Genomic DNA, 18,426 nt, shown 5'->3' with positions numbered 1-18,426 from the left:
GCTAATACTTTTACCTCAAAAATTCTATAAAGGATTAATATTGTCGTCAATTCATCCCCAAAGTGACTCAAAACTGTATTCATGCAGCTTTAAGTGCATAAGAGCACAATCTTCCTTTGACAAACTTCAGTTTGATATATTGCCTGTAAATGTTATTGCAGTGAAATGAGTAAAACACAAAAACATAGACAGATAGATAATAATTGCAAAATTGATGACAGGAAAAACTTTAAGCTGGAAACATGGTATATACCTGTATGCACAGCCTGGTCCTCAACCTCCCCACTGTCTTCTTTGGTCTCATATTGGTCTTCACCTTCATCCTCTGTTGTTTCAGAATCTGAAAAAAAGAAAGAAAATAACATATGTAATAAATACAGTAATCATATGTAACAGATTCATATGTAACTACAGAGTCATTTGCCACCAAGTGTTCATATACTGTATATTATAGAGACAGCAGCCTCTGGTGTTTGTGGCAAATATTTTTAGAACAAAATCCCAGAACCTAAAACCAAATACCATATTAAGTATTTTTTAAAAACTGCATATCACCTTTTAGATTCGCCCTCATTAAATAAATAAAAAGATTTTCATTGAATTGCACCTTTAACTGTCTCTACCTTATTACAACGGTCATTTCAGTTGAAAAGTTGTCACCCTCAGGGTCTCATTAGCATGGCTAAGCTGAATGTATTAAATATGCTGCAGCTGAACTGAGTCTTTCTCATTCATGAATTATCCACATCTGCAAGTTAACTTTAAGGACAGCAATACAAAATAGGCTAAATAAATCTGCTTTAGTATATTTTAGGAATTCATCTTTTGATATTTTTGTAAACCTTCAAATTTGTTGCAGCTGAACCCTCAGAGATATGACTGTTTATCTCAGACTGAGAAAATCCTGTACATTCAGGCATGGGTTGAACTCAAAATAGAAAGCACTACTGAGTCACTGGCATCCCAGCAGCTTTCAAAAGGTGTTTGCTACAATGTAGGTGGAATTACTTTATAGAAAAGAAAAAAGCAGAGTCTTGCAGTAAAGGAACACAATAGAATAATTTTGGACTGGAGATATTCAGTATAAAGACAAAATTCCCCAAACATTAGAGAAACTCTGTTTATTGGATTCTCAATGTAAAACATGATGTTGCTCACAGCTATAAAATCCACATACATCTACATTCATATCACATTCATACAATATTTACATTATTATAACAATATGTCTGTTTTTTAAATAATAAAAATCTATTAGATGTTTGCTATGCAATCTTTTCAGAAGAGCACATAATCATCTCACAGAGCACTTACAGTTGTAGAAGTTTTATTAACGAGCATGTCTTTAATGCCACAATAAGTCTGTTAGAAACATTGTGAGAATAATCCAAATAGTTTTTACAACTCTTTTCCCAAAGCTTTCATAAGCAACAGCAGACTTAGTCCATATTTCAATACAGAACCAGAGTTGATGTAAATTACAGTAAAAATGTCTCAAATCAGAAAAGTAAAAAAACGTCTGTTGGTGAAATTGCTGTTCTTGTTGATAGCTACGTCACCGGTTGGTTATCCAGGAAATCCCAGTAGTTAGAGCAACGGATGTGGTAAGAGCTCTGTTCATCAGGCAACCACCTGTCTTCACACTATCTGATATTTCAATATTGTTTGTTGAAGTTGTAGAAATATGTTGCTGCAGCACCATCGCAAGGCTGATCATTACAACATAAAGGTTACTGGCTTCTCTCCTTGCCTAAATGAAAAATGCATCCAGCACAACGTCAAAATGTTTTGATAGGAAACAGTCAATGTAAAATGAAAAATATTTTTTTCAGGAAACCACACAAGTCATCTTTAAATTGTGAGAAATTTGATTTTCCATGATTTTTTCATCAGAAAACCTCCTCCTCCTTCTCCTTCTTCTTCCTCTGACATTAAGATACAACCAAAGCTGAAGAATAGTGCACAGAATCTATCAGCTTCTTTCAAACTTGGAAGGCTGAATAACTGGTTTAAGAAGAGCTTGATTGTAATATGATTGATGTCTCAAGTCTGATGGACATGTTGAGGTAAATACTGTATTTATAAACTAGAGTTTTAACAAAATTACTGTAGGGAAAAAAAACAATAACACGAAACATGTTGATGTGTAAACTAGTTCTTGAAGAACTTGCACGAGACAAACAAGATATCACACACTTTAATTATTTTGGCTTGCCAGGGGTGTGATGGCAGCATAACATTGTCAGTAAAATCTATAAACAGATTCTGCATGTGTAAGAGACAAGATTTTGGGGATGAAGCCTTCAGGTATCTGACCAATCATGTTTGAACAGGCTATGGTTGCCCACAGGTCCATGGGGAGAGCAAGGCAGGTGGAACGCATTGACCAAAATGCATCAGCGTCTCATTTTTTATCTGAATTCATTTATGCAGACAGCTGTTAACCAAAATGTAATGTGACAAAAAGAATCACTGTTTGTGTTTTTGTGGAGAAACGTTCAATTTGTGTGATAAAAGAAACGAGTCAGACTGTAAACAGTGTACGACGAACAGAAGAAACTTCAGCCTACACTGGACGCACCCAAAAATTGGCCACTGCCCCCAGAGGCTAATTCATCATCTGACAATTGCTGACGATCTTCCAGATTGCATTGGTGATTGCATGGAGCATCACTGAACACATTTCACTGTATGGTGAAAGGATCTTTAGAAATCGGTCAGTCTGCACATGCTTACCCAACCAGCTTCCTAAGTGAGACAGACTTTACCGGACACTACCTCAGTGTTTTGGTTGCTTTTTGTCCTCCTCTTTATCTGTTCAGTTCCGTTATAATATCAGGGTTACATAATAAAAATAATAATTTTGCTAAATGCATTGCTTGTACATCCACAATAACCTCGCGTGAGCAACATCAGTCCCAAACATCTGTGTGTCAGTATTTTACTGCGACGCTGACAGTGTTGTGCGAGTGTTTGAAGTTAGGTCAAAGCAGCGTGGCAGAGCCTGAAGTCTGCTGGTTGCTAATCAGAGCTCTGATGCTGGTGTTCAACAATAACACTGCGCTCTCAGCTCATGTCAGGTATGTTGGATGCACAGGCAGCTTCATCTTCACTGCCCTGACACTGAGGACGCACAGTTGTCGAGTAGTAATGCTTATAAGAAATTGAATATTTTAGTCTTGTACCATCCACATACAATGGAAATCAGCAATGAAAGACCTATAATTGACAAAGATAAGTTGAAATCGTACTTGCCTGATTTTTCTCTTTAGTGTGGATTTAGTTTTCATAGCCACTGTTGGTATATCCTCGACAAATCTCTTTTGTCTTGGCTCATATTCAGCAGCAGGGTATTCCCCAGGACGCACCGGGGGTTCCGAGCCATTACTACACGCCTAGATCAGGAGATTCTCTACAAAAGACACCATGCAGCGTGGAGCAGCTGACTCGGATGTAAAAGACTCAACTTGTTATATACTGTTAGGTCTGCTCACATGCAGGTGATCGCTCCTCAATCAAATGCAATAAAAAAGGAAAAAGGGAAAGAAGGCACTTTGGTCCATTATGTAACAAGTTGCAGCTCAGCAGCTCGTCTCAGAGAATCCGTGTTCAGGAGAGCACAGACGTACAGATCCTCCATCCGCAGGTGGAAATGTCTTTTGAATTCACATCATCCACGCGGAGGGAGCCCCCCCATCACCTCCCACCCTCCATCCCTTGTCCACACAATAGCCAGCGACAGTGTAAGCATCTTCCCCTGCTGTGTTTCCACCCCACAGGCAGCAGCGCACACTGATAGGCAGGAAAAAACACACCAGTGGGAGTGACCCAGGCTTTTTTTCCCCAGAGATCATTGTTCTACAGCACTGGGTGATATTTTTCATTTTTTTCCTCCCTTCCTCCACCGATGTGTCTGTGTCTTATTCTTTAGCTGGTGTAATGAGCCGATGCTGTGTTCGTCGGCAGAGCAGAAGGGGGGAGAATCACTGCAACAGCTACGGGGAGCTCCTCACTCCTCTGCAATGCTGGAGCTCTGTTCGCTCCCACAGTAAATACTGTATGACTGGCTGCTCACACTGAACACACACAACCACCCTGTTTCCAAGGGATGGCAAACATCTAATGGCTGCACACTCACCGGTGCACTCACAACACATCATGTGCAGCTGCTGTGTCAGTGTGCATGACAAATTCTGTTGCTGCTGATGTTTGATTCATCTTGTTAAATGATTCTCTAGTGGGCCTCTTCTGTAAATGTTATCGCATGCTATATTTTTTTCCTGACCCTGAGGGAAAGAAAAGGGGATTTACTGCTCGCACATTTCATTCCACCGCCAAGCGTAAATCAGCAGAAGGAAATAGCTCCACTTAAAAAATGGCATTTCAGCTGCAGATCCCACTGTGCCCAGGACAAAATATTACAGTGAGCGTGCTGAGAGGTTCCTGACACACAAGAGAAAGTCTATTTTTTCTAATTAAAGCAGGCACTTGAAGGTACTATAATAAAAAATAATCTAAATGCATTACTGTTCCTGTAAATCTACAGTAGTGATCACTTTCAAAAGTGTGTTAGCCACTGAATGCTTTCCCAAAGGATAATATGTACGAATAATACCTGTGTTCTTATTGTAACTAAACAGATATTAGTTTGCTCGAGTTTATGTCACAGACTTAAATGATATTCCCATTACAGCTGATGACACACAACAAATGCTGAGGCTGCCATTATATTGTTTTAATATCAAAATGACTTACTGATACTGAAATAAAAACACTCCACCTCTACTGCAGTTTTTGCATTTTTATATTAACAATCAATATACTGTGAGGTGCTCTGAGATCTGTGGAGCATTTTAGCCTCTTGCCGCTCACTGGTTTCAGTTTCATGGCCTGAAAAGCCCCCTCTGATAATCCATAATAACCTCAGAGGAAGGTAATGTGTCAGCACGCGTTTTAAAAAAGAAAATGAAGAACTGTTGGCCAGACAATTAGTTAATTTGCATTAAACATGCTGTTGCTGGGTGATACCTTTTTTATTTCTGTATATAAGAAGGGAAAAATAGATGCTTTGGAATATTTAGATTTTTTAACTAAAGTTATTGATGCATGAGTTAGATATTATACAAGATAAAAGGGTTAAAGGTAAGTTATATTCAATGAACCTGTTGTCTAATTCTGCTTATATCTCCTCACAGTCCACTAGCTGTATGTTTGTGTGTGCTGGAAAAAATACTCAGCCCTGGCTCAGGGTTTAGGAAACAAAGAAAGCTGAGCGACCGAACACCACAACAGTGTTCCAGCCAATCAGTAACAGAGATCTCTGAATGGTCATCTTATCTTATCTGTTAGCCACTGGAAATGCTAACACCACTATCGGACAGGACATTACACCCACTGTCATTTTCCAAGTAACACTCATAAAGTGTTCAACATCACAGGCTAAAGCTGACCCAAAGAATATAACGAAACAAAGAAAAGGGTGAGGACCTGCGCTTTCATGTGTGAACCATATCCTTGGTGCAGAGACTATCGTTGAAACCACCACTGGAAGTTGCCATTTGCCTCTAGAAATGTAATGCTTGTCTACTAGAGGTGTTATGGTACAGGTGCTTTGAGGCCCTAAACAGGAAGAATTCACCTGTAGCATAACACCTCACTGTACAGAACACAATGAAAGGCCATCACAAATCAAAAGTCTTTCAAATGTCTAACACATGGAATCAGGACTCTACTGATGGGCTCCAGCAAAACTAATTCCGTAGACTGTGATGTGGACGATCGATATTCTTTGCTTTTCTAGATAGCAGCTGCTATGGAAAATGCAGAAATGTGTGATTGGTTTGGAGCTGAAGATTATCGACATTAAAATAAAACCACACAGCATAATGTTGGCATTTAGTGTCGCTGACTTGGCACATTGCACGCTCTGCAGTTTGCTCAGAGGTGAGTTACGTCATTGTCCAACTTCAAACACATGGCAGAGAGTTGGTAAAGGAACATTCTTTTCCAGGCAGTTTAATTTGTTGAGTTTAATAAAGCAGCATGACTAAGTTTTAATAACCATTTTATTCCAAATAAGTGTGTATACTACTCACTAAATAACTGAGTAATCACAGTGCAGACATTTCACTTTTCAGTCCACACTGTACAAGATGTCAAACGATCTCTAAGGGGCTTATTAATTAAAGCTGGGACACATTGGAATAATGCGTATGTGCTCTTCATTGGGTTTCATCAGCTCTTACTCCCTTTATATTGTGTTCTGCAGATCACCAGCATGGAAACTAACTCTCTCATACACAAAATACAACTGAGAGCAACTGTGAGACAAAACAGCAAGTCCTCCAACAGCTCTAATAAACTCATTAATTACCCTTCTGGTTTTCCTCCATTAAAAACATGAATTTGTTGTTGCACTTATTTAAGTAACATGAAGATGTCGGGGGTTTCCACAGTGTGACTGCAGCTCCACCTGTTCACTCACACTCCTGGTCCAAGAGGAAGACAACACTCACTGAACTCACACTGGAATGGCGCCACGGTCACACTCAGAGGCGACAGCTAAAGTTCTCAATAACAAGGTCTCTGTGGAAAGTTTAAACAGACAATATATATTTTTCTAAATAAAATCCCCAAAACTAAATTATTGAGATGTCATTAACCATCAAAGAATCCTCACACGGCTTCATGCAGATCTTTAGTCCATGTTAGGTCTATGTGCTGGATTTACGGTCAATATTTGGTTCACAGCTACTTTTGCTCCTGCCCCTATGTGGCCAAGAATATTCTAACCATTTTCTTTCATATTCTTATTTCAACAATGGGTCTATGAATATGCATTGATGATGGTGTCATTTAAAATAATGAACAGATGAAGGATTATGACCCCACTGTTACTTTAAGCTCTAAAGAGCATTTCAGCTCATTGTTTTGGTTTCATGATGCATGATCCTCGTGTTGACCGTAATCTGTGCTAATAGCAAACGTCCGGTTTCTTGCAGAAACAAGAGCAGACTTTTTCCTGTGTTAACCATACTATAGATGGCTTCAGTGTTCATGCTCTTATGCAGTGACAGTTGACTCTTATGTTTCCTGTTTACCCAACTGTGTAAAGGTCATCTTATTTCACTATTTGAGTTTCCACTCTCAGTATGAATATATATTATACATATATCACTATCCTGTTTATCTTTACTTTTGTGGTATTTTTTAAGACTGACTGAAATGTATGATCCTTGAATTGATGATTATTTCATTGACAGGCTCTTACACATTGCACTTATATCAACAGGTGAACCTTGAAGAGGAAATAAGAGAAAAACTAAAGCACAGAGAGATATCAGACATTGTAGATCACAGATTAAGTGTGAAACTACACCAGGTGACAGACGTCTTTATGCTCCTGGGTATTAAGTGAATGTTGTGGATTCCAAATTGGCCCATTCCCTGATTAGTAGAGGGAAAAAACAGTCACCCAGTGCCGGGCTAAAATTAGAAGTGATGTCTTCTTGTGTAACAGGAGAGACGTTGGCCTGCTAACATCAGAAAAATCTAAGGCCTGGCACATTCCTCTGTATAAATAACTGGGGAGAGTTGGTGGACGAGGGGGGGGGGGGCGGTGCAGAGAGACATTTTCAAAGAGGAAGAGAGGGAGGTAGAGAGAGAGAGAGACAGAAAGGGTTGCTGCGTTATCATTGAGTGATGGGACAGCTGTAGACTACGCACATGGCACAGCGGCAGAGAGCTGAATCAAACTGAAGGTTAAAATGGAGAGTCAGAGGAAAGCTGCTGCTTGTGTGAAGATCTGAGTCGTGCTGAAGTACGACTGTGACTACTACTGAGGGCCTGCCACTGTTGCATTTACATTACTAACACTGTCAGCCTCATTTTGATTCTAACACAAACACATCCAGGACCACAGGACGAGTTTGATCATCAGTGACAGTAAATGCTTGTAATGCTCTGTTAGCTGAAAGTCCGATAATGGATTGGCTGATTTTACTTGAAACAGAACCACACAAACTATTGTCTACCTATGAAACCACTGTTTTGTGTTGTCTACACTTATCTGTGTTGTTGCCAGTCCCGCTACTCTACAGTATCTGAGAAGCACTTGTAAGGAACTTCCCATGGCATATTATTATTAAGGTGTTGACACAGTGATAGAACTGTGAGAACTAGAAGAGATGCAATAAATGTGTGAAATCCTGAAGGAGTCTGTTTGAAGGGCTGTGTCCAAAATCATTCACTAATCACTACATAGTCCACTACACAGTGAGTTCACAGTTCCGTAGTGCTGTCACAATGTTTAGTGAAAGGGAGAAAAATGGCAGAGATACGAGAGGAGAGAGAACAGGACGTCTCAGCCCTCAGCCTTCTCTCTATTGTGATTCTACAGTTTCTTATCATCAAAAAACATCAGAATTACAGAGAGAAGTAGAAGGAGAAGTTTCCGATTGATAAAAATAAAATTTCCGATGACGTGCTTTGTTGTTTTAGAGACAAAAATTATTTGTTTTATTATTATTATTATAATTATTATATTTATTTCTACATTTAAACATGGTAATTCAACGAGTTCTTTATTTAAATTATTGATTCTCAATGTAAAATAAACATTAAAAATGTATTTAAAGTCCACAAATAGTGAGTCGGGGGGTGATTTTGAACACAGCCTTAGTCTATATTTTACCCGGACTTTGTCCAAGTGTCCTACACATACACAGTGAAGCAGATATTGTTGCTGCTCACACTAAAACGAGAAAAGAATCTGCATCATCACATCATCCAGTCCACATCACCTCTCTATTTTATTTCTTATTTATTTTTGTCCCAGGCTCGCACAAACCATTTTGTCGCAGCTTGAAATCAGCAGACATTGTTATGTACCCTACAAGTTCTATTTTACATAGCATCAGACCATGCTGTGGCTTGCCAGAGCTTCACTTTTGTTAAAACGATGGACCTGTGGTCTGCGGCCCTGACCCCTCCATGCATGCAAATGCCTGCCACGTACACTCAGCATGAGAGAGCAGATCTAAATTGAAGAGCGAGTGAGTTTCCACTATTGCGCTGAGCCCTGCAGAACAATGACAAAGTGCCAAAGCTGATATATATATGAAGGGTGTATTTGTGTAATATCATCTTTCAAATTGCCCGAGGTGGTAGAAGCAGGCAGGTGAGCTGGTTTTAGATCAGATGCTGGAGACAACCGAGTTTTGTTGATCAGAATGCAGAATGCTTTTCACAGACTGTGGCCTTCTGTATCCCTGGCAAGACGTTGAGAAATCTGACTGTCGAACACTCTCTGAGCCTTGATTTGAGTCTGTACAGTGCTGTTTGAATAATGATTCATTTTTGTGACCCTGCATGCCTGGTGGGAATCTAATGGACTGTTACTCTCAAACAGCAAATTTAACATACCACAAGACAACACACACAAAACATTGAGATTTAAAGAGACGTTCAGACTTTCTCAACATGCATCGCAGGAATGGTATTCTGTTGTAAACAAAAATAATATCTATGAGAAAAGTAGACGATACATTCTGTGTTGTAAACAACAATATTGATGCTTGATTATTTGATAGTGTGTATTCTAGGCCCTGTGTAATTCAGTTCTTTTATTTTATGTCTACTAGAAGCACCCTTGCATGAATAAAAATTAAGGTTTTATGTAATTTGAGTATTGTTTATGACTTGCTGTCACATTTTTCTAATGTAAATTAAGGCTGGGTTATGGTTTCCATAAACTGTGTTTCAATTCAGGGGCTGCATACTTAACTTAAGACACAGACTACCCGGCCCCGAAGGAGGCGGATCTTCGTAGGCCACAAAGATCTGCATAGGTTCAGAGGCTTTCCGGGTTCAATAACAAACGCCCGTCCCGCCCTTACTGCTGTTGACAATAGCAACAGAGCTGCAGTTGGATACAACAAAAAAGTTTTAACATCCCTTGTTTTTTTAACGTGTATTTTTAGCTCTTCGATAGAGCTACAGCGTGATACTCAAGCATCGGATGCTGTTACCTCTTGAAAAAATGATTTCTCTCCGAAGCACAATGAATCCTGGGATATGTCGGGTCAGGAAGGATCCACCTGGTGGAGCCTTTGTTATCGCGTGGATGAAAGGACAAATTTGTCTAATTTAAAGGAGCCTTCGAAACGTAACAACCTGGTTGCTCCACTGTGACGTAATCGTTTTTTAAATGCAGTCTCTGAAGGATGGGGCCCCTGAGTTGAGACAGCTATAGTCATGGTTATGTTGCAAAATACCTAGACTATAATGTTAACTGTCTTTTAGTTGATACTTATACTTTTTGATCTAGACCCCACAAGGAAAGATACTAATTCAATCTAGAAAGAGCTGTATCCTCTCTATTAGAGAACTAGTCTAAATGCTAATAAACCTAAAAGTATGAAGAGATGTTACCTTCTCCCAGATCCAACACAGCAAGTACAGCGCTGCTCCGAGCCTCTCCTAGGTGATTGTTGGCAATACAGGTGTAGAGGCCAGCATCGCTTGGTTTGCAATCCCTAATCCAGAGGCCTCCGTACTCCTGGTTCTCCATGTTGAGGAGGTCTTCATTGTGGTACCAGTACAGGGAGGGCTGGGGGTCGCCCGCCACTGTCACCTTTAGACGGATGTCACAGCCCGTCCCCACGGCAGCGTTCCTCATTTTGCGTACAAACACAGGTGGAGTCTGGATGGGGTAACCAGGTCCCCGGGGGTCTGCAACGACTTGCTCCGGGCTCGCTTTGGAACGTTTTGGGGGGATGATGGGGCTTGGGGGCGCCATCGCTTCATCTGCCCCTTTTTTCAGGGTCATTTGCACCTCTGCTTTCCTCATAGTTGAACTGATTCAGCAGACCAATGGTTTCTTGTAATATTCCAAACCAAAGGTCAGTCAGGGCCTCAATGCCTGTCACATATACATTACAGTAAGCATAGTTCTCACATTTAAGATTAACAACTTTTCTTTCTCTAGAAAAAACCAAACAGAATCTTTCAAAGCATATCTTCTCAAACTCCTCTGACCTCGGCTGTCAAAAGAAGAAAAAGAAACTGTTGATCACCAGCTGATTAAGTTGATAGAGAAAGCTGCCACTCTTCTGCCCAGAGGTATTTTTAGGGCAAGACCTACTAGATCATGTTGCATTAACAGCTCCCTTGACTTGTCTCTTGGAAGTGACGGCCCAGCGTTTTCCTTTTCCTAATGTTCTTTGACTTTTCAGCCTCCACGAACCATCTCCCAGTGGTGTGCTACTTCTCTGCAGAACGACGCAAGTGAGTCTTCAGTGAGTTTATTCCTAGCGGCCTTCAGATTTGTTGGCTTCTGATTAATTGCAAGCATCAGGTCCTATCCGGCAAGTTGCACAGTAACCCCCCCTCCTCCTCGTCCCATGAGCTAAGCCACCCCACTCATGATCTCCCCCCCCAACCTCTGCCAGTCAGTCCGAAGAGGGAAATGACAGTCACAGCCAAGCAAGCCTTACAATGACAGCTGCGTGGCGATCTGTCTGCCCACTCACTGCAAGGCTCCCGCCCCCTTGTCATTTTTAGCCAACCTGAGGTCAGTAGACCATGTGAAATGAGAGGAGAGCTGGTGAGTGGGTGGGTTGGGGGTTTAGTGTGGGACAGACAGTAGTTGGCCTCCCAATTCTGTTGAGGTGGTCATGTCTCGTGAAATGTCATGATAGAAAATGATGTCACTGGAAACTGTGGCCGTTCATGAAATCATTGAACGAGGAATAGATGGGTCAGTAGAGGTCTGACTTTCTGTCAGCCTGGCTACAGCTGAAGAGGAACCTGGGGTTGTTCTTATTTTCTTCTATTATTAATGAATTTATTATTCAGGTTCTAGCATTTCTGAGTGCTTTCTTGTAATTCACGAGGCTATCCTTCCAGGCTAGGTGAAAGTCATATTGATTGGTGGAACGCCACTTCCTCTCTAGCTTCCGTGATGTCTGTTTTAAAACACTTTTTTGAGAATTATACCACGGAGCTAATCTCCTCTGATTTACTTTCTTCTTTTTTAGAGGGGCGACACCGTCAAGGGTTGTTTTTAATGAGGCTGCTGTACTATTAACAAAGTTATCAACTAGTGTGGGGGTAAAGTTTTGATAACTTTCCTGTATTGACACATGGCTGTGAGGTAAGTGTAGAAGGAAGCATTTCTTTAAATTTGTTCACAGTTTTATCAGCTTTTTATCGCTTCATTTAAACCTACATATTCACCATCTTGTAGCCAGGTTTTGGTCAGACATAGATCGATTTGATGATCAGTAATCAGATCATTAATAAGTAAGGATTTTGGATTGAGTGACCTGATATTTTAAATAAACATTTTATACTTCTGTTTTTTGCTACTGATATATTGGTTGTGTTAACTTTTATTAGGTTTGCATGTATTTCTCTTAGAAATTAGGTGGTCGGGGAGCAGACACAGCTTCTATGGGATATTGTGAGATATCTTGTGAGGGTGACTGCTCTAATAGAAGTGCAGAGAAGCGTGTAAGCTGTCTTGAATGTTGTTAATGCAGTTATGTCAAATTTAGCTGCAATTTGTAAGTAGACCTAGCAGTGCTAACCAAACATAGAGAAACTAGTATACAGCCACTATTTATATAAAGCAACAGTGGACATGTGCAAAGTCAGCTGTAGTGTCATGATTTTCCAAACACTCCACTTTACATGTACACATGAATACTCAGAAACTGGAGTTTTTGAAAGTCTGCAATTTAGATTTTGGTTTTAGTTACTTAAAACGTTTGAGGGAAATGTTCATTAGTGTGGCCAGGGCATAAGACTGGAGCCCTGTTCAAACCTGGTATTAACACATGAACAGCTCGAAGTGTGAACGTACACTTTGAGATTAGATGACTCAGACATTCTCTCAGCAGTGTGAGCCTACTTTGTGTAGGTTTATCATGCTGATCATTTTGGAAGATGTAGGTTATGGTGCTGTTGAGCTGTACTCAATTTTATGACAGCATTTCTATTATTATATCAACCCCATTTATATCAGAGGTCAGGCTAAATAACAGAGACACCTGTCAGCAGTGGTAACCTTTAGTAGCTGTAGTATTAGCAGAATATACATTATCGTCTATTAATAAACATAAATGTCAATACTTGTATTTAATGTCAACAGAAATAAAACCATAAGAAATTATACAGAGTAAGTGGGAAGTTTAGCTCTATTTAATCCAAGGAAGACCTCAGAAATACAAGATGTTAATAATACACAGAGAGCAGTGTGCATAATTATATGAAACTTTATTGATGAACATGTGTGAATGACAACCTGCTGTTTTCAGTTGATACATACAGGAGTCCTATAAAAAGCAACAGATGACTATAAAAACGTATATGAGGCTATTAAGTACTGTACAAGATAGTTTAATGTTGCTGCAGAGTTATAGCATGACAATGGAGAAGCAGGGCCACTTAAAGGGAAAAAAACTAAAAGTTGTACTTTCATGTTATTTGTAAATATCAGAAGATCAGTTTGTCACCTGCAATCAAATGAAGAATGTGGAGGATTCTGTTGAGTTAAACTTTGAGTTTCGCAAATAACACACTGTCACATCAGCATCACATTGCCATAAGTATAGGGAAGGATTGTGCAAGAAACTGAGTCTATTCTGACAGACATCACCACACAGATATTGTCACTCTTGTGGAAGAGGAAATGTTTGGTACTGGTCAACTGCAATCCGTGATCCAGAAGGCAGAAGTGATGGAACTCCTGCCAGCTCATTCAATTACAACTTTTTCCCTCTTTCACATTTTGAGATATTAACACATTTTTCTTTAAATTCTTTTTCAAAGGATGGTCACATTGGTTTGTAAATTTAAATCACAGAAAATTATCTTGATAACTCACATGCTGCACTTATCATCGTGGAACACTGAGCTGTGAGTGTTATGAACTGAAGGTATTCTGCTTTTCTTCAGAGCTTTCTGTCGCTTCTCTACATGTGTTGTGATATTTAGGTATTGAAATGTATCCGCTTATGAAATTTCCCATTGTTTCCTCAGTATGAAGCTTGACTGAGGGGACTGAATTGGTTAACTTAACCTAGGTTACACAATGGACTGGAACAAACTTAAATAACACAAGAAAAAAGAAGTTCATAGCATGAAAATGTATTTAAACATTTAATGAAATGCTCAAGGTACTTTGGTGACGTTAAAGGGACGGTTCACCCCAAAAATTATCTAGATGACACCACGGAGGCTTGTTGTGTTTTTTTTCTGTTGTTTTATAATGTCCGAAGAAGAGGCCGAAAAACTGTTTACCCCTGAAACTGAAAGTGTTTTGTGGACTCAAACACTATACCCGCCCCTCCAAAACCGTCCCTTTCTTGTCCAAAACTTGAATTCCTACATTAAATGGTCTATCTGAATGGTGGAAGGTTGTCACATGATCGTAGATGTGATTTCTGACGACAGTGACGACCTGCTGGTCCTCGTCACTGATGCTCTCTCCAAGACGCCAACCTTTCTCATGAGCTGCAGCAGCCTCGTCCTGAACTTCTCTCCCACAAAGGCGTACAGCAAAGGGTTGACACAGCTGTGAAGCAGGCCGAGACTCTGGGTGGCAAACATGGCCTGATCTACCGCCATCCTCGCTGGGCACTGGTAGGGCACTATCTTTGTCCTGAAAAACGAATCTGCCATCACTGCAATGTGGTACGGCGTCCAGCAAAGCAGAAAGGCGACCACCACGACCACAATCACTCTCATGGCTCGCTGCCGCTGATAGCCCCCACGGACGTGAAGGAGGCGCCGGATGGTGACTCCATAGCAGGGCAGCATGATGGCCAGGGGGATGAAAAAACCTAAAGCATGGCGGAGAATTCTGGTGGCCAGCCGCCAATTGTTGGCGCTCCCTGGATCGTACCGTTCAATGCACACCGTGTGACTGATGTTTTGAGAAGGCAATGAAGAACTGAAGAGGCCTGGCAGAGACAACAAAGCTCCGACAGCCCAGACGGCAGCACAAACTCCCCAGCTGACCCGCTGTCGGTTAGCCTTGCGAGCATCCATGGCGCGCACAATCACCATGTAACGGTCCATGCTGATGCACGTCAGGAAGAGGATGCTGGAGTAGAAGCTAAGCTCTTGGAGGATGGTGACGATTTTGCACATGGCGTCTCCGAACACCCAGCCCCACATGACGGAAACAGCCCAGAATGGGAGAGTGACGGCGAGCAGGAGGTCGGCAACTGCCAGGTGGAGGAGGTAGAGGTCAGAGGGCGGCAGCATCTGCTTGCTGAGGCCAATCACCAGCCCCACGACCAGGTTTCCAGGAATGGCCAGCAGGAAGACAAGGACATAGAATGTACTGACTACAACCATGACTGCATCTGGGAGGGAGAAGGATCCGCAGGGCTGCGTATCAGGGTTTAAGATGAACTCTGAGTCATTGTAGGTGAAGTTTAGTTCGTCGTAGATGGAGTCAAAGTCAAGGGTCAAAGAAGATGTGTTTGGATCTGAGAAGAAAAACAGAGATTAAATGTTAAACATACATGAAATGATTATAACCCTGCTACATAGACCTTAATTTAAAAAAATACTAACATTTTAACGGCCAGCAAATCACATCTACCTACTAATACCACAAACGTCTGTCTGTCTGTAGGTGGAATGCATATCTTGTCAACGGTTCATTGTATCTCACAAGTGGCATATGTGTTATTAAAGGAAAGTGTGGCAACATGTTTGGTGTGATTTGGAAACTTGAAGTGTTCAATATTAATAAAAAAGACCAGGGTTCTGTAGCAGTCAGTGGGGGCGGGGCAGAGTTGAACATGCCTTCTTCTATGTCCTCAGATGATTTTATACACAGATGAAACAGACACTAGCAGGAGTCTGCAGGTGCTGTTCTCTATCACAGCAACAACATTCATATAATCACTTCCTCTTTAGCAAGTTCTCTTCAAAGTAAAAACCCAACGTCCGTTCTGTTGCTGCAATGCATCATATCAAGCCGGTGAACCTGGGTCTGAACATTATGTCAACTGCTTCACAGACCTCTGAGATAGCGGATATGTAATTCATGAAAAAAACATTGATGAAGTAAATCATTCAACTTATATAATGACCACACACAGAAGCAGTAATAAAGAACATTTTGTTTAATTTCATAAAAAACCTTGACCATTAAAATCTTCATTGTAGATAAAGCAGGTAGAATTAAGTTTATTAACTTCACTCTGCACCATAGTTTATAAAAAGCTCTGCACACAACATTCAGCACACAAACATTCACAACATATAACCAATCATATTTTCTTCATAGGAAAAAATAACTCTACGTTACTGTTTTATCACAACCAAATAACACACGACTTTTGCTCTTTTCAAAATAAAATGCATCAAAAGGAATATTCACACAATATCTCAACAAAGATGTTGAACAGTAAAAGTCCCTTTGCCCTGTTGCTTGCAATATATACCAGTGAGGCATTAAGTAATGATCAAAATGTTTTAAATCAATCAATATTATAAGTTGTTATTGTAAGGATGAAAACACTCACCAGTCATAGCTGTGTCTTCTTTATTGGAGGAAGCGACTTGTGTCACAAGGAGACAAGGAACAAACACTGTGGTTCTCTACACCCCTCCCATCCCTGACCATGTCCTCACTCTCCTGCCTGACTCATATGCTCATTTTGATTTGCTGAAAATTTCAAAAAGAAAGAGGACAGGATTATATATTTATATATTTTTCTGTCTTGAAAAAAAATAAATAAAAATGTTAAATATCTTTTAAATGTAGCTGGAGTCTCCCATTCTGTTACTTTACAGTTATATTGTAAATTTAAAGATTTTCAAATTGTTAACATTGATTGCACCACACAGTATATTCAGAACCTGTGTTGGGCTTCAGCCATATTGCTTAGTTTTGCTTAGTACATATTTTTATAGATTTCTTTATAATTTCTATTTCATCTATTTATTTGTATTTATCTTACTCATCCTTAATCTTAACTCTTACTATTTGTACCACGGCCTTGTCATCAGCGCTGACAGTTGTCAGTCATCACTGCTTGGTTATTCCTGAAACACAGTGATTCCCCCATAAATACATCTTGAGCCACAACATCATCTGATTCATCAGTGTCATGAGATGAGCTGTCACACCTCAGGAGAAATCGAAAGAGAAAGCACTAGTTCATGTGAGGCTTAGGATGTAAAAATAAACACTCGACTAACAATACCTGGATATTTAAGAGATGCAGTGAAGAATATGATAAAAATATTTACATTAGTTTGATGCTTTTGTAGTTCACGTTAGATGTTCACACAGGTACAAAATTCTTCCACATAGTTTACACAGACAGAAACATCAGATCAGTTGTTTGTTTCAAAGAAGTGAGCCCATGAAGTTGGTTGATGGGGGCAACAGGCAGAAACTGGGCCTTCATCAACATGTGGATTTAAAATATCACAGTCCGCATGATTTGACCTTTTTCATTTGCCAACGATTCCATAACAGGAAGTTCCTGGCACATGACACACATCTATAGTGACACATGAGCGACAAGCATCACATTTCCTGCTATACTTCTCCTATGTTTCAATTTCCACTTGTCACAAGTCACTGCAGCTTTGTCTCATGAGGTGCTGCGGAGGCACACAAACAGGTTTTGAACATATGGTTCTGAGGCGTGTGGGATTGGGAAGAAAAATAAATGAGTGGGCTGAACATCGCATCGGGACATGGTTTATAAGAGATTGAGATGAAGAAAATATGAAGCCATAGCCCTAGTTCAGTTTCACACTTACAGTACAAGAGTTTTCTTTTCTGCCCTTCTCTCAAATCTACCTTACATTTATAAGCTTTTGTTCCCTCTCACGCCCACAGAACAGAGTGTTGGGTTATTTGAAATATACTAAGGACACGCTGAACAGGAAGAAAAAGCAGGTGCATCAAATGTGAAATGAAGCAACATGAACACCCTTAGGTCATGATGTTTAGGTGCTTGGTGCAACAGGATGTGAGGAAACACGTTTTTGTCGTTTGCAGTGCATTGCTTCAAAACAGAAAACTAAATGCAGGGGCTTTCAGTTTGTGTAAGAGTCTTCATCCTGCTGTGAGAAAGGAAGCAATAAAAGAAAAATGGTTCAAGCTCATTATGCATTTTGGATCATCCGTCAAAACAAATGCACTTTATTTCCCCCACCACTGGATGGCGCTGTAGTATTGCATCACTTGAAGTTTGGTCTTTGCAAGTGAACTGAAGTGCTTATTGAACCCTTGTAGATGGTTCATGTGTCAGGGGTTTGACTGTGGTACTGTTGCAAAAAAAAAGGTCTATGAATGATACGCGTTAGCAAATAACAACACAAGTCAGTTTAAAACATGTAGTATTATGACCAACATGACACTTCTGTATTGGCATTATAAATAAG

The 18,426-nt window shown here is 40.2% G+C and overlaps 2 protein-coding genes across 2 annotated transcripts in view; both read right to left on the bottom strand.

Annotated features, from left to right (window-relative positions):
- The window catches only part of spegb (striated muscle enriched protein kinase b), a 37,182-nt gene extending 25,715 nt beyond the window's left edge, over positions 1 to 11,467 (bottom strand). The window contains exons 1-2 of the mRNA XM_020090081.2: positions 10,432 to 11,467; positions 254 to 340 (exon numbers count right to left, since the gene is read on the bottom strand). Coding sequence (XP_019945640.2) covers positions 254 to 340; positions 10,432 to 10,849 — 505 coding nt within the window. The 5' untranslated portion in view covers positions 10,850 to 11,467. The remainder of the gene's footprint in view (positions 1 to 253; positions 341 to 10,431) is intronic.
- Positions 11,468 to 13,259: 1,792 nt separating this feature from the next.
- Positions 13,260 to 18,159, bottom strand: LOC109631370 (C-X-C chemokine receptor type 2). Its single transcript, XM_020090082.2, has 2 exons — positions 16,548 to 18,159; positions 13,260 to 15,500 (listed from the first exon to the last, which is right to left on the bottom strand). The coding sequence occupies exons 1-2, from the start codon at positions 16,552 to 16,554 to the stop codon at positions 14,425 to 14,427; spliced, it is 1,083 nt and encodes a 360-aa protein (XP_019945641.1). The 5' UTR covers positions 16,555 to 18,159; the 3' UTR covers positions 13,260 to 14,424.
- Positions 18,160 to 18,426: the final 267 nt, after the last annotated feature.

The sequence above is a fragment of the Paralichthys olivaceus genome, chromosome 10, assembly GCF_024713975.1.
Source record: "Paralichthys olivaceus isolate ysfri-2021 chromosome 10, ASM2471397v2, whole genome shotgun sequence".
Taxonomy (NCBI): Eukaryota; Metazoa; Chordata; class Actinopteri; order Pleuronectiformes; family Paralichthyidae; genus Paralichthys; species Paralichthys olivaceus.
This window is presented reverse-complemented; position numbering and strand designations above follow the sequence as displayed.